The sequence below is a fragment of the Schistocerca americana genome, chromosome 5, assembly GCF_021461395.2.
Source record: "Schistocerca americana isolate TAMUIC-IGC-003095 chromosome 5, iqSchAmer2.1, whole genome shotgun sequence".
NCBI lineage: Eukaryota > Metazoa > Arthropoda > Insecta > Orthoptera > Acrididae > Schistocerca > Schistocerca americana.
The window spans coordinates 331,696,325-331,723,629 of NC_060123.1; the positions used below are offsets into that span (position 1 = coordinate 331,696,325).

Genomic DNA, 27,305 nt, shown 5'->3' on the forward strand with positions numbered 1-27,305 from the left:
TAAATCTTCTGTAAGAGTTTGAAGTAATTAGATATTAGTTTTAATCAGTGTGTTCTACCCTGTTATGGGTTACAGGGCTTGATGATGTGCATCTACATCATGTCTGAAAACCATCTGAAACCACATGTTTTAAAATAAACATTTCATTTACTTCACAACCCATCATCGTATATGACGTAACACAATGTGTCAAGCTACAATATAAGTGGGTGATAAGGTCGTATATCTACACTGTAATAAATACACAAAACAATCATCCATAAGCAGAGGTTCTGCAGCAGAGAATAAAAGTATGATTCCTTGACATACTCCTGTACCATGTTTGCATCACATTGGAACCACTACATATTATAAACAATCCATGTGCACACAATAGCATCTGACTAAATGTAATTCATTTCTACAGTATAACTGCCACAGCCATTTAAAAAGACCATAACGAGCTGCTGTCTGCTTATATGGTGCAAAGAAAACTGGCTGGCCGGCCAGCGTAACCGTGCAGTTCTAGGCGCTACAGTCTGGAATCGCGCAACCGCTACGGTCGCAGGTTCGAATCCTGTAACGGGCATGGATGTGTGTGATGTCCTTAGGTCGGTTAGGTTTAAATGGTTTTAAGTCTAGAGGACTGATGACCTCAGGTGTTAAGTCCCATAGTGTTTAGTGCCATTTGAACAACTGGCTGAAAATGACTTACAAGTTCGTTGCGCCCTCCATCGGTAATGCTGGAACTCAGTATGGTGTTGGCCCATCCTTTGCCTTGATGACAGCTTTCACACTCGCAGGCATACGTTCAATCACGTGCTGGAAGGTTTCTTGGAGAATGGCAGCCCACTCTTCACGGAGTGCTGCACTGAGGAGAGAGATAGATTTCGACCGGTGAGACCGTAGCACGAAGTCGGCGTTCCAAAACATCCCAAAGGTATTCTATAGGAGCCAGGGCAGGACTTTGTGCAGGCCAGCCCATTGCAGGGATGTTATTGTCGTGTAACCAACAGGTGGCTCGATCGTGTTGAAAGATGCAATCGCCTTCACCGAAATGCTCTTCAAGACTGGGAAGCAAGAAAGCGCTTAAAACATCAATGTAGGTCTGTGCTGTGATAGTGCCACGCGAAACAACAAGGGGTGCAAACCCCCTCCATGAAAAACACGACCACACCATAACACCACCGCCTCCGAATTTTACTGTTGGCAATACACACACTGGCAGACGACCTTCACTGGGCATTCGCCATACCCACACCTTGCCATCGGATCACCATATTGTGTACCGTGATTCGCCACTCCACATAACGTTTTTCCACTGTTCTTTCGTCCAATGTTTACGCTCCTTACACCAAGCGAGGCGTCGTTTGGCATTTACCGACGTGATGTGTGGCATATGAGCAGCCGCTCGACCATGAAATCCAAGTTTTCTCATCTCCCGCCTAACTGTCATAGTACTTGCAGTGGATCCTGGTGCAGTTTGGAATTCTTGTGAGATGGTATGGATAGATGTCTACCTATTACAAATTACGACCCTCTGCAACTGTCGGTGGTCCCCCTCAGTCAACAGACGAGGTCTGCCTGTACGCTTTTGTGCTGTAGGTGTCCCTTCACGTTTCCACTTCACTATCACATCGGAAACAGTGGACCTAGGGATGTTTAGGAGTGTGGAAATCTCGCGTACAGATGTATGACACAAGTGACACCCAATCACCTTGTAACACTTATATCGATTAGGAGTAGGTTTATATTATGTAGCTGTGTATCTGTAATTACGAAATGTTTATTCTTTGTTGATTAAAGTCATTGATTTGTGGCAGGAAATTTAAAAATACTGTAATGTATATATGGGAAAAGCTAAATGACGTTTAAAATAACGAAATTTTATAATATGTGTATATTTAGAAGAAAAAAATTGTATATTGGAAGCTGGTTCATGGTTAGGGCACTTGTATTGTAACATGTAAAAGATGCAGGGAAGTCCCTCCGCAACGGAAGTGGCTTGGCGCGATGTAAAAGGTGGTTTTGGCGGTCGGACTGGGCGGCTCCTTGGTGTGGACGGTACGTAGTCAGTGGCTAGCCGTTGCGCGGTACACATCGACGGTGCCAAGGGAGGCAATCGGAAGTCGCTTTGCAAGGAATTTTGACTCAGATGTGAATTTGGCTGTTGCATGGTACTCTCGGCAATAAGGAATGGCTCAAACATATTAAAAATCCGTCGCCAAGAAGAAATTGTACAAAGCATTCAAACATCAAGAGCCGTGAGTACAGTTAGCCGCCACGTCGCTTTCCACCACTACTTCGCCACTGCTCCACCAACTATATGCGTACAGATGTATCAGAGCGGGGACCAGTTAATTTTTGCGATTGGTTTTAATAATAATCCAAGTGCTATTTAGTGTGTTTAGAACCATAACTCTTATCCTGAACATGAACCTGTGCAGTATCCGCTCCTACGTGTTTATAAAACCGAATATCCTGTTTCAATGCACTATTATTATTTATTTATGTTTGTCAGATGTGCAAGTATTATTAAAAGTGAAGCTAGTTAGAATTTTACTAAAATACTCTCAACTTATTGCAAAGTATCGTTTTGCAAAAATCGAGTGCCAGACTGTAAATGTTACTGTCTAAAATACCTGCTTCACAGGTGATGAAAACAGGGAGATAAGTTATACTCATTTGAAACTTAATTTAGCTTTGATTACAATCATGAACGAATTTTTTAAGTTAATTGAGCTCAGTGTTGAATAATTTCCCTTAAAAAGAAAAAAAACATAAATTATTCCAAGCGAAGATAAGAATTAAATTTAATCGTACTGAATTTTGGCAGCTGAAATAATCATAGAGTTTGACTAGAGATACAATATCAGTTTATGGATCCCCACCATATCTTCTCATATGAGAAAGGTAATTGGAATAGTATTGCTACTAAGGAAATCTAATACATTTCCATAAATGGGAGCATAAACAGTGTAATTGTGGTATTATTCATTTTATTTGTGGTATTTATATGTCAGTTAAGTCAGAACCCCCTACAGCCAAATTTAGTTCTGCAGTAACATTTCAGTACTGATCCAAGTAACAGTCTTGAGTGTAGCTCTTATTAGTGTGAGTTTGGTATAAATGTTGCTTTCTATGATTACCAGTACGTGGAGTATTGGTGACTGCTGCTACACACAGCTGGGAGTGCCCTGTGTCCGTTTGTACCCTGTGTACTATTCAAAGGGAAATATTAATGAAAGTAACTTAAATAAGTAGTATTTAATTTTGTTAAACATATATTTCCAAATTCATGTGCCTAATTGGGTTGACGACCGTTCATTTTTCATTCGTATACGAAATTTACTACTTTCATTAAATACCAAAGTTTAAAGCCTGTTTAGTTTTTCTGTTACATTCACCATATTTAAAATTACTGTGCAATACCTTTATCCGTTAGATACACAAGCGCGGTAAAAATTATAAATCCTCTCAGAGGGTAACATTAGCTTATGTCTTGGTAGGCTAGTGTTACAACCTGACCACGTTCGAACTCTTTGAGTTCCGCGGAGCGCCCCGTTCTACTCTCTTACGATGTCTAATAAGTACTGAGGTCGCTGATGTGGAGTACCTGGCAGTAGGTGGCAGCACAATGGACCTAATATGAAAAACGTATGTTTTTTGGGGTGTCCGGATACTTTTGATCGCATAGTGTATGTAACTACATGTTCTTAACGTTACTACTAACTACTCTTTTTTAGTTAGTTCATTGTTACTTGAAATCGAGCGTGAGGCGTACAGGGTTTCTGTGGGTCACCCCGCATATCGTCTTGCAGAATAGTGGTGATGGTAATTCCTGGAACTATCGGGATTCGTACAGGCTACCTTGGGGTTGTTCGTCATTGCAATATCGTGCATTAATGGTCTCGACTAGGGAGATGGAGTGTATAATTTGTCGCCGAAATGAAATTCTCCACTCGCGATATGCAGACGCACAGCCGGTTGTTGGGAGAGAAACAGATTAGCGCGCCAGTGAGACGAGGGAATCCGCAAAGGGCTGTTCCCGGAACGGAGGAACAGCCGCGCGGCGGTCGCAGACAGCGGCAGGCAGGAAGTGCAGCGGGCGCGGTGACCAGGTCGGCGTCGCGACGCCGTCACAAAAGGTAGGCGTCGGGTCTGCAAAAAAACCGCCGGCGCTCACAATGAAGAGCGAGCCAGCGGCCGGGGCGGGGACTCGCCCCGCTTAGCCAATAAACTGGCCCGCGCACAATGGCGCCGCGCGAAATGAAATTGTGCGCCCCGGGCCGGGCGGTCAAAGGGGCCATCGCTACAGGTAATTGTGTAGCGGCAGACAAAGAAAAATACCGGCCGCTCGCCAAGGTGATATTGCATAGGTGCAGAAACTAATCGAGGCGCCGACAATGTAGCGCCGCTGGTAATTAGCCCGCTGGAATTTATATCACGTCCGCCGCGCGCCCGAGGTCCGAGGCGATACTCTGCAACTGTTGGCTTTCGCCGACCAACTCGACAGGCGACTAAACTCCCTGCTCTTCGCGCGCTGCTCTGTAGGCGGCTGGGCGGCGCTGCGCCATCCACCACAAAGGGACGATGTGTCCTACTGGTCACAGACACCCCCTTCCCTCTCAGTAACCGCTACAACGGCTATCATTGTAGGACTGTAATTCACTGCTGAATATTTCTTAAAAATTATGAAAATATTTATTTTACAGAGTTACAAGGTGTTGAGGTCAGTAATTGTATGTAAGATTTTTACTCAATCAGTTTCAGCGTTATTCACTTATCCGTTAACACAATAAGATAGCGACGACGTGTTTCGACAACACACTGACATCCTTAGATGTCTACAGAAGCAGTTCGCGTTCAATTTTTATATTTTTATTTACTGGTTTCCGGCAAAGTTCATTTCGCCATATACAATTATGTCTCATAATGAAACACGACTTTTCTGCGACTACATTACAAAATACAAGCCGGCCGCTGTGGCCGAGCAGTTCTAGGCGCTTAAGTCCGGAACCGCGCTCCTGCTACGGTAGCAGGTTCGATTCCTGCCTCGCGCATGGATGTGTGTGATGTCCTTAGGTTCGTAAGGTTTAAGTAGTTCTAAGCCTAGGGGACTGATGACGTCAGATGTTAAGTCCCATAGTGCTCAGAGCCATTTGAACAAAACATAAAACACAATGTATTACATAGGAAAACTGTATAAAGACAAGCAACAATTATTTTGGTTTTATTCATGGTTCCAGTACATCATATCATTTCCCACTCTTTTGGCTACAAATCTCTATTTTTCAAAATAATCTCCGTCAATTACGATGACCTTAAGCCATCTTACGGGGACGGCCTGTGTCACTGCATGGTTCCACTCTACTGGTCGACATCTTCCGCACATCCGTCATCCATCATCCAACACGTACTGCTTCGGTAGGCGGCGAGGAAGCCAGCGTGCACACACATTTGAGTACCCCAACTGGTGAACGAGTTGTCAGTACTACCAACAGAGACATTCAGTAGTGCAGCGAGTTGTTTGTTTGTAGTCCGTCGATCATCTAGGATGAGTGAGTCCGAAAGTTCCAGCGTTGCAGGAGTCACGCAGGATATAGTATTGGTTTGTGCGACCTCGATGCTATGATGACAGACGCCTCACCCAACGACTCATCGTGCTTTTGCTCCTTGTCAGGTCTCCGCAGACAGTCGGCAAACGTCTATGAATATCTGCGACGTTCTGGTTTTCCGTCAAAAGAAACTCAATGACAGCTCTCTCCTTATAAAGTGCCTCCGTTACAGATGCCATTTTGAAAGGTAGGCCTACGTATAGTGTTGCCGCCTATAGGAACCTCATGAAAGTCTCACACCAAATTCTCCGTGTTTCTCAACCGAAACGGGCCGAGACAAAAAGTGTATTGCATTACAAGGTTATTACAAATGGTTCAAGCGATTTCACAGCTCTACAATAACTTTATTATTTGAGATATTTTCACAATGCTTTGCACACACATACAAAAACTCAAAAAAGTTTTTTTAGGCATTCACAAACGTTCGATATGTGCCCCTTTAGTGATTCGGCAGACATCAAGCCGATAATCAAGTTCCTCCCACATTCGGCGCAGCATGTCCCCATCAATGAGTTCGAAAGCATCGTTGATGCGTGCTCGCAGTTCTGGCACGTTTATTGGTAGAGGAGGTGTAAACACTGAATCTTCCACATAACCCCACAGAAAGAAATCGCATAGGGTTAAGTCGGGAGAGCGTGGAGGCCATGACATGAATTGCTGATCATGATCTCCACCACGACCGATCCATCGGTTTTCCAATCTCCTGTTTAAGAAATGCCGAACATCATGAAGGAAGTGCGGTGGAGCACCATCCTGTTGAAAGATGAAGTCGGCGCTGTCGGTCTCCAGTTGTGGCATGAGCCAATTTTCCAGCAAGTCCAGATACACGTGTCCTGTAACGTTTTTTTCGCAGAAGAAAAAGGGGCCGTAAACTTTAAACCGTGAGATTGCACAAAACACGTTAACTTTTGGTGAACTGCCAATTTGCTGCACGAATGCATGAGGATTCTCTACCGCCCAGATTCGCACATTGTGTCTGTTCACTTCACCATTAAGAAAAAATGTTGCTTCATCACTGAAAACAAGTTTCGCACTGAACGCATCCTCTTCCATGAGCTGTTGCAACCGCGCCGAAAATTCAAAGCGTTTGACTTTGTCATCGGGTGTCAGGGTTTGTAGCAATTGTAAACGGTAAGGCTTCTGCTTTAGTCTTTTCCGTAAGATTTTCCAAACCGTCGGCTGTGGTACGTTTAGCTCCCTGCTTGCTTTATTCGTCGACTTCCGCGGGCTACGCGTGAAACTTGCCCGCACGCGTTCAACCATTTCTTCGCTCACTGCAGGCCGACCCGTTGATTTCCCCTTACAGAGGCATCCAGAAGCTTTAAACTGCGCATACCATCGCCGAATGGAGTTAGCAGTTGGTGGATCGTTGTTGAACTTCGTCCTGAAGTGTCGTTGCACTGTTATGACTGACTGATGTGAGTGCATTTCAAGCACGACATACGCTTTCTCGGCTCCTGTCGCCATTTTGTCTCACTGCGCTCTCGAGCGCTCTAGCGGCAGAAACCTGAAGAAAACTTTATGAGTTTTTCTACGTATCTGTAGTGTGTCGTGACCATATGTCAATGAATGGAGCTACAGTGAATTTATGAAATCGCTTCAATCATTTGTAATAGCCCAGTACTTAATGAATGCCCCTCATATTAGCTTCCTGTGACTTCCCCTTAGTCTGTTAACACTAATAATTTCTGTTTTGGTTGGTGTCGAGTTGAGAAACAAATGATGCCGTGCAATCTGTTGCTGAAACATGAAAAACCATCAGCCGCTGTTACTACGGTCTATGTCCACTAACACTGTTATTCCGTTTTTGCTTGGTTGACGAGTGTGCTATGAAAATTACTGTATGGCAGGGGTGTGGCATTTAATTAAGTGTATCCAGAGCACGCCAACAAGTACATTTAGTTCAGGAAGTTTTGCTCTCCTTACTCAATGTAATTCTTATCTATCGATGATACGTACAGTGGTGAACGTACTAGAAGGAATATTCGATAACAAGATCTTGAGGCAGTGGGAGAGTTACGGAAAGCAAAAGCTGATTCAGAAGCTAAGTCTACCGTTAGTGTTAACTGGTACACAACGACATACAACCAGACTGCCGTCCTCACACATAATTTGACTGACACATGTAGAAGCTTTCATGAAAAAGAAAAGCAGAGGGCACGGTCATAGAAAGAATAATCCATTTTTGGACAGCGAAGAAGGCTTCCCGTAAGTTATTCTAAACACTGTATAAGTTTTGTTTCATGATACCTCGAATAATTCAAAATGATTTTTTATGAAGGGGACAGCGGAGTGGGGGTCATGGCGTACATGGACTCATCACTGGAATGTGGACCAATTTCTTCTGAAGAAAGAGAGGAAGGTTAGAGGTTACCTTGTAGACTTTCTGTAGACGTAAAGATTCTTCCTGGCGAAGCAGATGCTCAGCTTGTCAGAGGGACGGACAGGCGCCATCCATGCTGTTGTTCATGGAAACAATCTGGTCTCCCCCTGTAGTTATTTGGGTAATCCACTGAAAACTGAAATAACTATTATCGACTGGAATCTGTAGCTCGCTTGACGCAGACTTCACTCTCCTTTCGCGTCCATTTTTATAGTTGTAGGAACGACAATAACACCGTCAGCAATAAGCACATACAAGCCTGAAACACTGCAGATCATTACTTAGATATATTCTACATCATCCCATGACTGTGAATCACAGTACTCGAACTCGACAAAATGAGTAGGGGAACTATTCAATATGCAATTTCAGTTTGTGTCTTCGTGCTATAGAGAAAGCTACCCCAGTGGCTTCTCTGTAATTTTACAGATAGCGGTTTCAGCAAATGAACCTCCCACATTGTGGCAAATGGATGACCATCTACAATTTTTAATGTTTTCAGCTCGCCTCCATAGCTCAACAGTCAGCATGTCTGACCTGGGTATTTATGCTCAGCACAGTCTGGAGCGCGGAACATTCAGCCGTATGAGGACAACTAAGCAGTTACCTGAAGAAGTAGTAATGGTTCCAGTTTTGGGAGCCTACTCTAACAGACGGAAGGCCAACTTGTCAGCCAATTGACGTCACAGGAGAGAATAAACCAGACGTCCTTTGCCAGCACAGAGCACTATTTTGGATATGATAGAGCACTTCTCATTCTCAACCAAAAACGGGAAGGCTAATTGTTACTATCTCCCTCCTTAAAGCTAGCTCCTCGACACTTTCGAGCCTGATCTGTTGTCGTCATTCTACTCACTGTCTTCTCCCTATGCTATGCATTCAATCAAGATACAGAAAGGTATGAACGGTGGAAGAGGAGTCTATTTTTCTCCTATTTGTAATTGTTCTTAGTAGGCGTCTTGTTACTCTCAGTCTTCTCAGCACTTCATCTCTTTTTCGTCTTCGCCAGTGTTCAAGAACGTAATGCACAGACTGATGAGCCAAAACATCATGAACACATGCTTAACAGAGCGTTTGTACACTTTTGGAATGCAATACAGCAGCGATTCTGAGTGATAAGGATACGGCAATTCCTTGGTAGGTTTCCCGAAGTACATTCCCCTAGATGTGTACCTACAGGTCATGAAGTCTCATACATTATAAGACGGTAGATTGTGGACGAGCAGCTGGTGCCCGATAGCCTCCCAGATGTGTGCGATTTGGTTTAGATCAGGCGAATTTCGTCATGATGATACCAAAGTAGCGTCACTATGATGTTCATCGAACCACAGTAACACGATTATGATCTTGTGGTATGGAGAATTTTTCTTCTGGAAGATATCAACGCCATCGGGGAAGGTATCAAGTGTAAAGCTATGCAAGTGGTCCGCAATAATATTCACGTAGAGCACAGCTATCATGGTGCCTTCAAATATTATTATCACCGTAGATCCCTTGGAAACTCTGGTGAATGTCCTCTATAGCGTAATACTGCCCCAACTGCCCTACGTCCGTGTATCGATATTTTATAGGGCACATCAAATTTCTGAGTATAACTTTCAACACTCCACATTAGTATTCTCTGTGCAAGATATACGCGAAACAATGGGGAACAATCGCATTCAGGGGCGTACTACATAAGAAGAACTTGAAAAATGGACCGTTGTCTTTCCAAGCACACACTTTGATAGTCGGTCTGTAGCTTCCTACAACTTCAAAATACCCATTAACTCATCGAGGAAACTAGTTCTGAGAGCAATAAGCGTTGGCGAAATGCACTCTTTCCATCAACAATGTAATGCGCTTACAGCCAACTGCACCCGACATCATTGCAAACTACACTCCTGGAAATTGAAATAAGAACACCGTGAATTCATTGTCCCAGGAAGGGGAAACTTTATTGACACATTCCTGGGGTCAGATACATCACATGATCACACTGACAGAACCACAGGCACATAGACACAGGCAACAGAGCATGCACAATGTCGGCACTAGTACAGTGTATATCCACCTTTCGCAGCAATGCAGGCTGCTATTCTCCCATGGAGACGATCGTAGAGATGCTGGATGTAGTCCTGTGGAACGGCTTGCCATGCCATTTCCACCTGGCACCTCAGTTGGACCAGCGTTCGTGCTGGACGTGCAGACCGCGTGAGACGACGCTTCATCCAGTCCCAAACATGCTCAATGGGGGACAGATCCGGAGATCTTGCTGGCCAGGGTAGTTGACTTACACCTTCTAGAGCACGTTGGGTGGCACGGGATACATGCGGACGTGCATTGTCCTGTTGGAACAGCAAGTTCCCTTGCCGGTCTAGGAATGGTAGAACGATGGGTTCGATGACGGTTTGGATGCACTGTGCACTATTCAGTGTCCCCTCGACGATCACCAGTGGTGTACGGCCAGTGTAGGAGATCGCTCCCCACACCATGATGCCGGGTGTTGGCCCTGTGTGCCTCGGTCGTATGCAGTCCTGATTGTGGCGCTCACCTGCACGGCGCCAAACACGCATACGACCATCATTGGCACCAAGGCAGAAGCGACTCTCATCGCTGAAGACGACATGTCTCCATTCGTCCCTGCATTCACGCCTGTCGCGACACCACTGGAGGCGGGCTGCACGATGTTGGGGCGTGAGCGGAAGACGGCCTAACTGTGTGCGGGACCGTAGCCCAGCTTCATGGAGACGGTTGCGAATGGTCCTCGCCGATACCCCAGGAGCAACAGTGTCCCTAATTTGCTGGGAAGTGGCGGTGCGGTCCCCAACGGCACTGCGTAGGATCCTACGGTCTTGGCGTGCATCCGTGCGTCGCTGCGGTCCGGTCCCAGGTCGACGGGCACGTGCACCTTCAGCCGACCACTGGCGACAACGTCGATGTACTGTGGAGACCTCACGCCCCACGTGTTGAGCAATTCGGCGGTACGTCCACCCGGCCTCCCGCATGCCCACTATACGCCCTCGCTCAAAGTCCGTCAACTGCACATACGGTTCACGTCCACGCTGTCGCGGCATGCTACCAGTGTTAAAGACTGCGATGGAGCTCCGTATGCCACGGCATACTGGCTGACACTGACGGCGGCGGTGCACAAATGCTGCGCAGCTAGCGCCATTCGACGGCCAACACCGCGGTTCCTGGTGTGTCCGCTGTGCCGTGCGTGTGATCATTGCTTGTACAGCCCTCTCGCAGTGTCCGGAGCAAGTATGGTGGGTCTGAAACACCGGTGTCAATGTGTTCTTTTTTCCATTTCCAGGAGTGTATCTCAGAGCATTCAACACAATACACTATCTGAACAAAAGTAACCGGACACCACTATGTAATGCGGAACTGACCACTAGGTGTCGTGAGAGTCGGAACGGCCGGTATAAAAGGAGGCGGAGAGTATTGTGTTGTCAGAGAAATAGTAACAGCAGCAATGGTCGGTCAGGAGAGCTCGGCGATTCCTAAAGTCGACTAATCACTGGCTGTCACCTGATCAATAAATCCATCAGGGACATTTGAATCTTCTAAAGCTGCCAAGTCCACAGTTTATGTTGAGATTGTGAAGTGAAAACGCGAAGAAAGAATCGCGTAAAATCAACGGAAGGAATCACTTCTGAGTTCTACAGTGCTACCAGCAGTCCAGCTAGCACGATGGCTGTGCGTAGGGAGTTAAAAAGAGTGGGGTTCGATGGGAAAGGAGCTCCACACGGGGCAAACATTCCTGTAGTCAGTGCTAAACGACACTTGAACTGGTGTAAAGAGAGACGCCACTGGACAGTGGATGACTCGAAATGAGTTACGGTGTTTTCCGTGGTTAGGGTATGGTCCCATTACTGTGCTTGATAACACGCCAAATTCGGAAGGATAAGAAGACATTTTACAGCGTTGTGTACTGGGTATAGTGAAGGAACAGTTCGGAGACGACGATTGTTTGTGTCAGCACAAAATGATTCAAATGGCTCTGAGCACTATGGGACTTAACAGCTGTGGTCATCAGTCCCCTAGAACTTAGAACTACTTAAACCTAACTAACCTAAGGACATCACACACATCCATGCCCGAGGCAGGATTCGAACCTGCGACCGTAGCAGTCGCGCGGCTTCGGACTGAGCGCCTAGAACCGCTAGACCACCGCGGCCGGCCAGGCCCCAGCAGCCAACTCACTACCTGTTCTAGTTACGGCTCTTGAGGAAGAATGGGCTATCATTCCTCCACAGACATTCAGACACCTGAATGAAAGCGCCCCAGCAGCGTACAAGCCGTCACAAAGGCGAATGATTGACACACCTTATGTCCACTAATAGATCGACGGATACTTTTGATTAGACAGTGTACCTTTTTGAAAATACTCCTCAACTTTCTGCAGTTATCAGTCAGTTGAGACTTTTCTACAAAGCAAATCTGAGCTAAGCGAGCCCCAGTAAGAGCTAGGAAAGCCTCTGAAGCACTTGGGGGCCAACAGTGCGGATAACGGCGGAGCGGTGCCTGCAGAAGGGCGCGACGACGCGGTGTATCCTGTGCGGCGGCGGTAATTCGTTCAGCCTCGGTTTAACAGCGATCCGGCCGGGGAGGGCCGCAGGCAATCTGATGACGGCGCACGTGTCGGGATTGAGTTACGGAGTAATCTGGTTGCAATACTCGGCGGCGCCCGCCTTCGCGGCTCGGAGCTCGCGCCAGCCCCTCACCCCAGCCTCGCCTCGAGTGGCGCGTCACGAATCCGACACCCGGCACGCCAATCACGCAACAGATTGCGCATCAACGGAGCTGAACGCGCCTTTGCTCCTATATTTCCCGCAGGCGAAACTTCAGTCACTGGCAGGCGAGCACCTGCCTCCAGATACGCGTAAGGGACCCGAATTCCACGACTTTTCCAAGAGTCGTTAGTGCGGAGCACCATAAATGCCGCGCTGATGATACGGTTAACTTTTCTGGCAATTGCATCCTCTGGTCTGATATGGACTGGACACGACACTCAGATTTTCTAAGACCTTCAATACAATGCAGAAAAGTATAGAACATTACAGACATGGGAAAAAGGGAGGTGAGGGGAGGTTGGATAAGATGGGTTTAATTTTGGGCGCTAAATAGAGAGGTGGTCAGCACCCCTTCTCAATGTAGTGGCAGTGGTGGTTACATCTCTTAAAATTAAAATGAAGACTGCGTACTACAAGCCAGTCATTAAAGTGTTGCATATACATTCACCACTACTTCGATCGTACGGCTGTCATACATTTAAAGAGCGCGAGAGGGGGAGGGGGTGGGGCGAATGTTGCACCTGGGGGTACTTTTCAGATTTTTGCCTCTAGCCATCCTTCTAATTCCATTTTGAAATGAAGGGATTCACTTTGAGTGTGCCTCAGTCTTTTTCTCAGATTTAAAAAGATTCCCCCCAAAAATCAAGGTTTTCTAAACATGTTCCACGTACAACATGGTCAAGTGCCTAAGAAACAAATATTCTATTGAATTTTGAAAGCTTTTCTAATCGAGAAAAGCTTATCTATACTGTATTTAATCGTCTCTCTCTTACATTATTACTCTAGTGCACACCAGTAATCAGTAAGTGAAATCGAATTAAGAACAAATGTCATCAAAAGCCAGTTGCCAGTTAAATACAGTTTGAAATAGGAACTAAAATAAATTTCCATTTTCATGACGGGTTAAATTATTAAGACATTACAGAAATTCAGTTAATTTGCAAAGTATCACATATTCCGGTACAAGACCACCACCTGTTTCAAATACACGATGGTGCACGACCGAGAAAGTACGGCTTGCTTTTCCACATGTTATGCAAATTGTTCCAAAATATATAGTACTTTAAGGAACATAAAATTATGTAACTGAAGAATTAACTATATATTTCAGATACTTTTAATATACTGTACAGGACATATATGTGCACAACACGAAACATTCACAAATGCTGCACAAATCCCAAACTCATGTCTAACAACAACAAAAACTATAGAAACTAGCGAAAATTGTAAGTCTGTTTTTACTGCGCTTTCCTTCATGTAATTGTAAAATCAATCATTAGATGGTAACAAAAAAACATCACGTGATCCTAGGTACGCTATCCTCAAGGGACAACATTCTCCTCTACTGATAAAATTAGTTTAGAGAGTATATAGGCTCTTTATCTAGTAACTAATGGGATGAACCAGCTGTTCTGTAAACATAAAAGCCTCTGTGCAATCAAGTTTGGGAGGGGAGAGCACTGCCCGTAAAAAGGCAAAACACTGGGCTCAGAACGTTTTCTAATAACAAATTCGGTAGATGGTTTAATAATCTTTACTACAAACCGTTAATTTTCATACTAACAAAGTGCCTTTGTGGGAAGGTGATTTGTTTTCATATTTTTCTTTTTAAATTCAAATAACTTCGCATGTACTTTTTCATGTACTTGTCCCTACGTCTTACGTACTATTTGCTAGTAATACTTTCCTCTTTCGCGAGGTAATAATTAAGACGAATTCCTCCTTTAACGTTTCGTTCCTCGAGCTAAGTAATGGACCCACAGTAACAGATCGACGCACATGACTGGTAACTATTAAAGTGGTCCAAACACTGTTGCGAAATTCGTTTTTCCATTTGATTTTAACCTGCACTGAACACAGTAGTACCCTTCTTGCACAATGCATTCTCAAAGTTAGTATCCTTCATCTTCATTTTCAATGCCATTTTCAGTTTCTCTACGGGGTCGCCAATTTTATATAGATTGGAATGTTAGTGGCCGAATTCTCTTGCTGACGTCACCATTTGCCCCGGGACCGATGTGAACCCATCTGCCTGCACCTATAGTAAATATCATGCTCAGGTGAGAGAACGTTTTCTAAATGTTCGCATATCCTGTATCGGAGACGATACAAGTACCAGCCCATTATTTACCTAGTTGGATATGGGAAACCGCCTAAAAACCAAATCCAGGCTGAGCAGCTCACCAGCCCTTATTGTTAACCCTCGAGGAGGATTTGATCAGGGGCTGACTCGCTCCCCGTATCCCAGGAGCGGCGCGTTAACGCACTCGGCTATACGTGTTCAAAACGTGCCGTACTGTTACCGTTGGCGCTATTTTCTGTTGCCATCCTTAATAGACATTTCTAAAAGAATTACATCACTCTTTGAGACGAGTGAACAGACATCTTAGGTTGCCATCGCCTGGCCTGACCCCAACCGCCAACTACCTCCCAGCCGAATTGTGCCAGCGCTAATGACATTCTTCTACAGCGTTATTACAAATGATTGAAGCGATTTCACAGCTCTACAATAACTTTATTATTTGAGATATTTTCACAATGCTTTGCACACACATACAAAAACTCAAAAAAGTTTTTTTAGGCATTCACAAATGTTCGATATGTGCCCCTTTAGTGATTCGGCAGACATCAAGCCGATAATCAAGTTCCTCCCACACTCGGCGCAGCATGTCCCCATCAATGAGTTCGAAACCATCGTTGATGCGAGCTCGCAGTTCTGGCACGTTTCTTGGTAGAGGAGGTTTAAACACTGAATCTTTCACATAACCCCACAGAAAGAAATCGCATGGGGTTAAGGCGGGAGAGCGTGGAGGCCATGACATGAATTGTTGAGCATGATCTCCACCACGACCGATCCATCGGTTTTCCAATCTCCTGTTTAAGAAATGCTTCTGCTTTAGCCTTTTCCATAAGATTTTCCAAACCGTCGGCTGTGGGACGTTTAGCTCCCTGCTTGCTTCATTCGTCGACTTCCGCGGCTACGCGTCAAACTTGCCCGCACGCGTACAACCGTTTCTTCGCTCACTGCAGGCCGACCCGTTGATTTCCCCTTACAGAGGCATCCAGAAGCTTTAAACTGCGCATGCCATCGCCGAATGGAGTTAGCAGTTGGTGGATCGTTGTTGAACTTCGTCCTGAAGTGTCGTTGCACTGTTATAACTGACTGATGTGAGTGCATTTCAAGCACGACATACGCTTTCTCGGCTCCTGTCGCCATTTTGTCTCACTGCGCTCTCGACCGCTCTGGCGGCAGAAACCTGAAGTGCGGCTTCAGCCGAACAAAACTTTATGAGTTTCTCTACGTATCTGTAGTGTGTCGTGACCATATGTCAATGAATGGAGCTACAGTGAATTTATGAAATCGCTTCAATCATTTGTAATAGCCCTGTATACACAAAGGAATCTATCTAACGGTCACCTTCACCTTGATGAAAATGAATAATCGCATGTTGAAAGCAAACACATCACAATAAAAACAATCAAAATTACTTCGGCACCTAATGAGTAACATATCTGCTCTCCGTCTTTTCTCTCTCTCGCCCGAATAACACACAGCAAATCGTTACAAAAATTTGAACACTTATTGATTAATGTGAGGGTGAATCAAAAAGTCTTTGCCCCTATTTTTTATCATCTGAAAAACGGTACATACAGGTAATTACAAATATATGTATTATTCTGCGTACCTTACACTATTTTTCCACTTAGTCTGCACACCGGTTCAGACATTTATCCCATCGCAGAACTACATTTGGAATTCCGCTGTGGTAGGATTTGTTTGACTGACTGTGGACCCTCCGTCGGACTGCTCTCTTGAATTCATCGTTGCACGTGAATTGCTATCCTGTCAGGAACTTCATCGGCGGACCGAAAACGTATAAATCACCGGAGGCGAGGTCCGGCCCGTATGGTACGTGGTACAGACTCTCCCTGTGACGGGAGTTTGTCTGCGGTTCTGATTGCCGCATGTTGTCTCGCACTGTCATGGGGGATAACCACGATGTTGACATCGACAATCCATCAGCGCTTCTCCTTGATGGCGCCGGCCGGAGTGGCCGTGCGGTTCTAGCCGCTACAGTCTGGAGCCGAGCGATACGGTCGCAAGTTCGAATCCTGCCTCGGGCATGGATGTGTGTGGTGTCCTTAGGTTAGTTAGGTTTAGATAGTTCTAAGTTCTAGGCGACTGATGACCTCAGAAGTCAAATCGCATAATGCTCAGAGCGATTTGAACCATTCTCCTTGATGGCGACCCGCAGCCGTGACAGTGGAACAATAACTGTCGGCATTAATGGTTACATCTAGTGGCATGAAATCCAGCAGGGGCTGACCAAGACGTTCCCAGAAGACCGTTAACACCACTCTGCCAACAGATGGCAATGAACGGATTTATTTATGTACTTGTCACAGGTGAACGCCGATGTTCCTACACCATGCTCATGCTCTGCTACTTCGATTTCAACGTGAAGTACAGTATTCACGTTTCATAACCAGTAACAATGACATCCAGAAAACTGTCACCCTCCTCAGCATACCGTTGCAGATGATTCAGTAAAGTAAAAATTCGTTTGCCATTCATCATGTCATCCAACTGCTTAGTCACCCACCGACATGAAATCTTCCGGTGCCCTAACGTCGGTGTCGTAGAGACTTCCACACGAAATGGCAAGCTGCTGCGAAATGACCTTGGTGTGCACACGCCAATCCGCTTTCACTTTTGCATCCACGGGGGAAATGTTGTCAGTCAGTGACAAACGCGGTCTCCCTGAACGCTCACTCTCCTGTAAGTCTTCACCGCCTTTTGCGAAATCAGAACTCACCGCCTCACACTTCCCAAAGCGATACACTTACCCCCATACGTGGACAGCATTCCGATGTGGTTTTCGATGGGCGTTCTTCCCTTGCTCTATAGAAAACCAGTGACAGTTTGTTCCTCGTACGTCGTGGACGGACTGACTGTAGCGCCGTGCCGCGTAGCTACCGGCAGATCAGGAAGGGTAGGTCCAAGAGTGGTCCACCGCTGGGAGTGGATACGTTGACTTCGCATATGCAGCCGTAATTTCGCTAAATGAAGGGGCAAATGCTTTCAGATTCGACCTGGTATATTACACTCCTGGAAATTGAAATAAGAACACCGTGAATTCATTGTCCCAGGAAGGGGAAACTTTATTGACACATTCCTGGGGTCAGATACATCACATTATCACACTGACAGAACCACAGGCACATAGACACAGGCAACAGAGCATGCACAATGTCGGCACTAGTACAGTGTATATCCACCTTTCGCAGCAATGCAGGCTGCTATTCTCCCATGGAGACGATCGTAGAGATGCTGGATGTAGTCCTGTGGAACGGCTTGCCATGCCATTTCCACCTGGCGCCTCAGTTGGACCAGCGTTCGTGCTGGACGTGCAGACCGCGTGAGACGACGCTTCATCCAGTCCCAAACATGCTCAATGGGGGACAGATCCGGAGATCTTGCTGGCCAGGGTAGTTGACTTACACCTTCTAGAGCACGTTGGGTGGCACGGGATACATGCGGATGTGCATTGTCCTGTTGGAACAGCAAGTTCCCTTGCCGGTCTAGGAATGGTAGAACGATGGGTTCGATGACGGTTTGGATGTACCGTGCACTATTCAGTGTCCCCTCGACGATCACCAGTGGTGTACGGCCAGTGTAGGAGATCGCTCCCCACACCATGATGCCGGGTGTTGGCCCTGTGTGCCTCGGTCGTATGCAGTCCTGATTGTGGCGCTCACCTGCACGGCGCCAAACACGCATACGACCATCATTGGCACCAAGGCAGAAGCGACTCTCATCGCTGAAGACGACACGTCTCCATTCGTCCCTCCATTCACGCCTGTCGCGACACCACTGGAGGCGGGCTCCACGATGTTGGGGCGTGAGCGGAAGACGGCCTAACGGTGTGCGGGACCGTAGCCCAGCTTCATGGAGACGGTTGCGAATGGTCCTCGCCGATACCCCAGGAGCAACAGTGTCCCTAATTTGCTGGGAAGTGGCGGTGCGGTCCCCTACGGCACTGCGTAGGATCCTACGGTCTTGGCGTGCATCCGTGCGTCGCTGCGGTCCGGTCCCAGGTCGACGGGCACGTGCACCTTCCGCCGACCACTGGCGACAACATCGATGTACTGTGGAGACCTCACGCCCCACGTGTTGAGCAATTCGGCGGTACGTCCACCCGGCCTCCCGCATGCCCACTATACGCCCTCGCTCAAAGTCCGTCAACTGCACATACGGTTCACGTCCACGCTGTCGCGGCATGCTACCAGTGTTAAAGTCTGCGATGGAGCTCCGTATGCCACGGCAAACTGGCTGACACTGACGGCGGCGGTGCACAAATGCTGCGCAGCTAGCGCCATTCGACGGCCAACACCGCGGTTCCTGGTGTGTCCGCTGTGCCGTGCGTGTGATCATTGCTTGTACAGCCCTCTCGCAGTGTCCGGAGCAAGTATGGTGGGTCTGACACACCGGTGTCAATGTGTTCTTTTTTCCATTTCCAGGAGTGTATATGCTTAACACACTTTGATTTAATTGAGTGAATTTTGACCATACAATTACAGTAAAATCTTCATTTCTTTGTCACACTACGTTGTTTGTGCCTCAAACTAAACTAGCTTCAAGTACCGATACCAGTCCAAGTACCTGATTGCAAGCTAACGCTAAATGACGACAGACTGCCTACTATAGCAGCGCTCTCCCCAGCGGCGGACAGTTTCCAGCGGCAAACAAGTTTGTTTACACATTTACATGAAATAGCTGACTTTCTGCAGTTGCAGAGCACAATGTTTGCGTGTTGTTTCTCACGACACTTTCTTTTTGTCCTTGTCGGTGGTGAGAAATCCATTGTTAAGTGACATCGATGTTACTAGCGGTACACTGATAATCTTCATACGAATTTTGGACCTCCTTCTGACAAGTTTTGAACAGCAGTAAGTCTCTTTATACCCATTGTATTGGCTCCAGTCTCGGACACTACGATAGTGGCCACACAGACAAATATACTGAAGCTGTCTTTCATTTTTCAGGTATAACTGTCAGTATGGCAGTTTCAAATAAATCAAAATACGATGAGGAGACACTGAAAAAAACTGTCAGTTGCAAAGGACATGGAAAATTCAGCATCAGCTAAGAACAGGCACTTTTCCCTGTCTACGAGTTCATTAGCATAGACTGTGTAGCTGTCCTTCAAAAAGGGGAAAACATAACAATGTTAACTTTTTGGGGAATATTTAAGAACCGTTTCACTGATCAATTGAGCTAAAGAAACAAGTTTTTTGCTTCAAGATAAAACAGAATTTTTAATATTATCTCGTGATTTAGCAGAGCAATAAGTTGTCACATCGATTCAATAGGAACGGGGAAAAGCGGTGTTCCGAACTTTCCTCATGGTGTGTCCAATTTACTAGCAATCAAATGCACAAGTTTAAACGAATAGCAATGAACTGTTATTCTGAACGCCTATACAACATTTATTTTACTGTTCTGTTTCATTTTGTTGTCGTTTTTGTCATTTGAAATGTTTTGTTTCTCAACTAATGCGCCCAACGTTGAATTGCGTCATTTTAAACATTTTCTTAAAATGTAACTAATGATATTAAAAACGACTTTTATACATGCGATTTATTAGTATTAATGTCGCTTCACTTGATGCGACTAGAAGCCAGAGAACATTTTACTCAAGGTTACCGCCACGAAACACTGGGCCGGCCGGGGTGGCCTAGCGGTTCTAGGCGCTACAGTCTCGAAGCGCGCGACAGCTACGGTCGCAGGTTCGAATCCTGCCTCGGGCATGGATGTGTGTGATGTCCTTAGGTTAGTTGGGTTTAAGCAGTTCTAAGTTCTAGGGGACTGATGACCTCAGAAGTTAAGTCCCATAGTGCTCAGGGCCATTTGAACCTTTTTTGAACGAAACACTGGAGTTCTTACACTACTGACATTATTGGTCTAATGCATTGCATTTTTTAAATATTTGAATTACTGGGGAGTGCTCCTTTTCTATAGCAATGGCGCAATTCTAACTTTTGGGGACTGTCATTTGTAATTTGCTCTACTTTCTGCTTTCTATTTTCCTCTTTTCCCTGTTATGCTTATCTTTTAGAAAATGCTGTATAACAGAATGAAGAGGGAGGCTACAAAATCAGCAAACACTATTCTGAAACAAATAAAAACTAATGTGTAGAGGTAACGTATCTCTTCCTTGAGAGTAAGAGTAGCAATGCACGGATAGAGTAGCGCATTAGGTATGTTAAGAAGCATCCACGTGCTTAGTCCCTTAGATATCTTTTCTTATTTTCGCGGTAATGACCATCAATGCTTCCTCAGAAAAGAGATCACGATTTTATCATGCTTCAAGCGAACACCGTCACAGGATATTCCATTATCGCCCCTCCTCCCAGGCTCATTAAGTTGCCGAGACATAATAAATGCTACAACACGAAAAGAAAAATATAGGGTGTCAATATACTAAAAATAATTATTCTTTATTATGTTTACGTCTACACCTGTGCTCCAGAAGCCACTTTACGCTATCTGTACACTGGAGTCACTTCCCCCCTTTTCCTGTTCAAGTCGCGTGCGGTTCGCGGGAAGAGCGACTGTGGATAAGTCTCTGTCTGGGCTCGGATCTCTCTCTATTAGAACAGATAACGAAGCAAACAACGTTTGCAATAACCGACGGTGATCTGTATCAAAATCGCTCAGTTATTAGACATGAAAACATTGTGAACAAACATTTGTTACAGAGTATCAGATGAAACCGCCCTTATGAACGTAGCATAAGCAAACTGTACTTAAAGCGGACTACAATTTTTACGAATTCAGAGTAACACTTTTCACTGCTTACTGAAACAATCGCTTAGAGTCTAGTTGCAAGGTGAAATCAATTATCGTTGTGAAGTTCGCTGATAGGCGTGGAGAATAGCACGCTAATAAACACGATCCAAGGATAAGAATGCTGTGCCATAGTGAGCCATGAAGGGCAGTATGATCGTGCTACCATAGTTCGCGTGGAAAATCTAGCAGTAAGTATGTTTTCACAAAGTCAGAAATTCATATTGCAAGAGCCATAACTATACTATTTAATAGTGTGTCCGAGTATGTACCGCTACGGTGGCCGAGTATGTACCGCTACGCCTGCCGCTTATGATTCTAACGAAGCCTCACCGCCGAGCGGGATGTCTAAGCAGTAGGCGAGATAACTTATTCATCGCCCTTGTCCATCGTGATGGAAAGCACTCAAGGTAACCGATGAACTTAAATTTTTCGACACCACGGACACGCAGCAATAATACATGTTAAATTAAAAAAATTCATTAAAACAGGAGGCTTAAGTTCTTGAGTAAGTACACTTTCAACGTCGTTTGAATTCAGGAAGACTAATAAAATCTTGGTTGATAAGCAGTAGTTTCCTATGAGCCGCAAAAGAATAAAACCAAAAGGAATTAAAATCGATTAAAAAATAATACAGTGTATTTCCAAATATCTAAAACAAAACTCGTTCTTTACTGCATACCCCAAGTCAGTAGCGGAACTCTGTTATTTGAATTATAGTTTAGCTGCTCGGTGAACTTTTCTCATCCATAACGATGTCTTTGTTTCTTATCAATTTTTTCCACATGACCACCTAAAATCTGTGATTTACAAAAATGTATACCATTCAGGTTTCGTTTCTGCCACATCTCACGCGCTGATCTGAGTCAAGAGAGAATCCAAGATTTCTTCCTGATAGATTTTTGACGTGTCATCTGTATATGCTCTACACAGTAACAAGGAAAGCAGTTAACGCTCTATACGGCTATGTTTTTGGAGATGAGAGAAAAATACCTAGAGCAAAAACTGGAATAGACAGAAAAGTGGTTTCTACGACAGACTGAGGCATTATAATGTGTACGATACTCACGAGATCTCTGTACGCAAAGCGTCGATTTGCTCGCGTGTCGCGAGGTCCACCTTATTTACGATCACAAGGTCCGCCAATGCCACCTGCCTACAACAAAACAAAACAAATGAGTTATTATACTTTATTCTGCACAACTTAAAAATAGTTTGGCGACTATAAAAATCAAACGACTGCTAAATACCAGAAGTCACTAACTTCTAAGATCAAGGAGAAACTTCAGTTACAGGTGGCTGAAGTGGACCAACTGTGACAGGAGCCACTTTGAGCGTAGCGTGGTAAGAAATAAAGAACAAGACGGTTCGACAGTACCAAGCAAAGAAGCTAACAAAACCAGTTCTTTATTTTACGTTACAAGCAAGAATTCTTGACTTTATATACAATAAGAATGTCTCAATTTTTAATGCTCCTCGTGGCGTGCGAAAAAAACATTAAAAATGGATGCCAAACAAAGAGTAATAATTATAGACTATGTGATGCACACCAATCTTGATGTATGTGCTCCCAGGGTACACACTGTAAGATTCCTAATTTGCAGCAATCAAAGTATTAAAAAAATTGAACGCTAGCCAGTATACCCTCTTTGGTTTTATCTGTTGTTTCAACACTAACGAATTAATGTGCTCCATAAGAGAATATCGAGAGGAAACAAACGGTGGTCGTGCCGGAAACCACATGGAAACCTTCATTACAATTCAGTTCCCGTATACGGAAGAAGGCTGTTAAAATCTTCATCTGGTTTTGGACTTACGAAATTTATTTAAATACTGCACAGCCATGATGGGACGGTAATTTAAGAGAAGCTCCCCGTTCACTTGCGCCAAACGTCGATCCGCTGCAGGTCTTCCTGCTTTTCGCTACAAACCGTCCAGATATTAAGAGCTGCTACACAAACAACAGCAAGAAACGTTGTGGAGGAAAAAATTAGGAACGACAGTACTTCATCGTGGTTGTTACACGAGGCATATAACCAGACGAATTGACTTAAGATATACAAAATAAATTCTTTGTTGAATTGCTGGTGATAAGAAGCGAAACAGACAAAATCAGGAAAATGAGTAGAAATCAAGGAACAGGCAGGATATTCTTGAATACGTAAAGTTGACGATCATAATAAACTGTGACCTGTGCGAAGAGCCAATTTGCATAACATTCGAGTAACGGTCTGGTGACGTCGTGGGTGTAGTCTGCCTTCTTCATCTTCCTAAAGTCAATGTTGGCTGTTGCTCCCCAAGCAAAGATCCCTGAGCTGGTCCTGTAACTCGTTGCCCGAACGTTATTCTCCGACACCTGCCCCTCTTCAACTCGTCGCCGCAGCTACATGCAGTCTTCACCGACCCCAAGGCAGAATGTTCTATCGCCACCAAAACCAACTTTGGGTTTGCCATACCTGCGGATGTGCCTTTCACTGCACCACAGGAGACGAACTGTACAATGACGATGTGCGAAAGGACCAGAGAGCAGTACCATTGCTCCAATTCAACTTTCCATCAAAGGGATCCGAATGATTCCACGACGTCTCACAAAATCACTGGCTTTCATACCAGACGCAGACTATACCAGAAAGAAGTATAGATGGAACGCAAACGGTGCTAAGTCAAGTTATATACAATTTGGGACAGAACTGGCGGGAAGTGGAGTTTTAGTTTCTAATTAATTTGAAAACTGATGAAACCTTGAACGTAGAATATAAGTTGGCATAATATAATGACTTTATATTTTTCCTTTGTGTCCATTCGACAGTGCCGCCAGAAAATAACCTTAGACGTGAAATAAATGCATATAACGGTATAAGATGGTAAGATATTTACGATATGAATCTCCCATCCCAACTACTGATATGGCCACAGTGCTGCTCACGTGAATTGCAATGTGAGTGCCCCTTAACTGCCAGGCCCAGGGAAGAGAATAATTTCTGTGCGTTGAGCAGTTCATTGTTCTCCTTTCGGTATTTGGCGAAGAACTATGGCAGATACCAGCGACGTCGCTTTGAAGTCGTGCCGAGTGATAAGTGCGTGGGTCAATGAACGGGAGCACGAAGAGAATATGACATAGGTGATGGACAGGTTTATTGAACGTTTCGGTAGAAGGCACGAAGACGTCAGGCTTGGATCAGGTGCGAGAAGAAATCTTTTCGCTTAAGAAGTTTTTGGATGTCCCCACTCTGGTCATCAAAGTGCAGTAATTAGAGCGTCAATGATGTTTTTACCCTACAAGTGAACCAAAAAGTGTGCTTCAGAATCGGAATTAAAAAGAGGACAAAGCAACTCCACCGAGAAAAGAACTTAGGCCTGCAAACATTCCCGTCAACGGCCATCACTGAGCTAATGAACTATGACAAAGTGCCAGGAGGAAGCATGCAAGAAGTTGGAGGCCTTCTCGGAAGTGCATTCTTTCCTCTGATGAATGTGCTATTTATCAGAGTTTATCAGAGTTTCATAAGAGCAAAGGAAGACTCACAAGCTTACCAAGACACTGAGAACGATCCTCCATACGTCATACTTAGGGCGGGGATGACTGAAGAACACATTGTTGGTCCGCACCTCTTTGAGGGTTTAGTGCCCCACATTACTTATCTGGAGATGTTGAATGTTTGGCTTTTTCAGCAACTTGAGGCTTTGGGCATGAACGCCAAGGCTGTTTACCAACATAATGAAGCTCCCGTCCACTTCCCACAAACCGTTCACAACATTTGAATGATCTTTTCTGGCTGGAGGACGGCACTTGGGTCCCGAAATTCGCCCGGCCCTTATCCTTCACTGCCTCGGTCTGGACCTCACCAGAGAGCTACCTGTGGTGGATATGAAAACCGTACGTGGTCGATGGTCTGCAGGCGAGTATGCTTAAAGGCTTTCAGGATGTGACACTGCAGTTGTTACAGTGGGTGAGTTGGAGAATATGGAGGCGTATCGGCCAGTGCAGGTGGATATTTTGAACAAATAACTTATCATTCAAGTTACAATGAAATCATTTCACCTACTTAATGGCCGCCCTGTATTTTCATCATTAGAAAAACACTTATTTGTTTATTTAAATTGTTTAGACTCGTACAGGATCACACAAAGCGAACTACGACCTGTGGCTGCTAAAATATTTATTATTATTATTATTATTGTATTAGTCTGGAAGATATAAAATTTGTCAATGTAGTGTAATTTCTGTATTACATAAATATAAATGTATTTATGAGACCTGCAGTGTCCAAAAACAACAAGTCACGTAAATTGATGGGCTCAAAAAAATTTAAAAACAATCCTACTTGACCCTCTGAGTGTTAACATTGGTTATAACTATAGCTTCAATAAAATAACTTTGTGACTGTCAAGTTTCACTGGCAAGACATTGTTACCGGTGTGCGGCCAGGCACGCTTGACGAGGCTCTGTATATACCTGCACGTGGCGCATGAAAACACACTACGACTGGCTGCCTGATGACCCTATCGCTCCACTCGATGGAACGTCCATTACAAGGTCATTTGAATCCAATAATAGTCTTGCAGTCCAGTCCTACGGGAAGGAGGACTACTGCAGTATTTTCCTCAAAACACTCGCACGAACACAGATAGGCAGTTGACACCTCACGCCAACGCTGTAAGGATTTACTAAGAACGCTAATCCAGGAGTATAATCTGCCGTATCATCTCTCTGAATTTCAGCTATTTTCACAAATGAGACAGTCGATGCCAGTCTGACATGTATATGGTTTTTACTACCCCAGCATAATCCTCAGAACAGCTGACGATTCTTTCCCTATGTCAAATTTACTTGCGGGCTTTTGGTTTCCACGTGAGTACGTGATTTTTGCGCTGTGCATATAAAGGTACTTTAATTCATCATTGCAATAACTGCCCTCTAACATTCAGTGCTGCCACATCCATAAAGGGTCCCGACATCATGTTGATATTTCACAATCGAAGAAAAACAACGGGAAGATGTGAACTATGCTAAAATTTGATATAAAACATCATTAGTTATTAATCACTTATAATACTACTTCTATGCACAATGCCGAGTCGACGATAAAGTAGTGAAGTTACTCAGGTGTTAACAAGTCATCAGTTATCGCCAAGATTGCAATTTTCTTCAAAACGAAGCCCAGTGTGAGAAAGATCCCGCTTTCGCAGTGATCCATCTGTAAGGTGAAATTGGCGGTAAAAAGTCGCCAGAGCCAAGTAAACTTCAGAAAATGCTGAAAACGTACCGAGCTATAATGGTCACAAGATGTAAACGCACTTCGTAAGACAACTGTTTTGCTCCAGGTAGCAGTCTCTAAACAAGACCCAGAGATATATCACTGTGCCCACACTTCTTAGTTGGACTTCGAGGAGACAACACGCGCTTTTTGGATCGACACCAGGTTGGATCCAGTACACACGGAGCTACAGATTAGTCGTCATGTTGGTGGAAGTATTTACTTGAGTGCTGACGCCAAGGAGGAATAGGAAGAAGAAGATAATTCGACGATCAATTACTCCGTTCTCTCTCGCTCTCGCTCTCTCTCGCCCGCAACCACACGCTCGGAGGCATGCGCGCGCACACACACACACACACACACACACACACACACACACACACACACACACTCTTTGAAACCAACGACTTTCAATTACTCTCATGTTTATGAACG

At 44.9% G+C, this 27,305-nt stretch overlaps 1 protein-coding gene across 1 annotated transcript in view; it reads right to left on the reverse strand.

Moving 5' to 3' along the window:
• The window catches only part of LOC124615963 (COBW domain-containing protein 1-like), a 524,805-nt gene that overhangs the window by 202,348 nt on the left and 295,152 nt on the right, over window positions 1-27,305 (reverse strand). Inside the window, exon 7 of the mRNA XM_047144164.1 lies at window positions 22,682-22,768. Coding sequence (XP_047000120.1) covers window positions 22,682-22,768 — 87 coding nt within the window. The remainder of the gene's footprint in view (window positions 1-22,681; window positions 22,769-27,305) is intronic.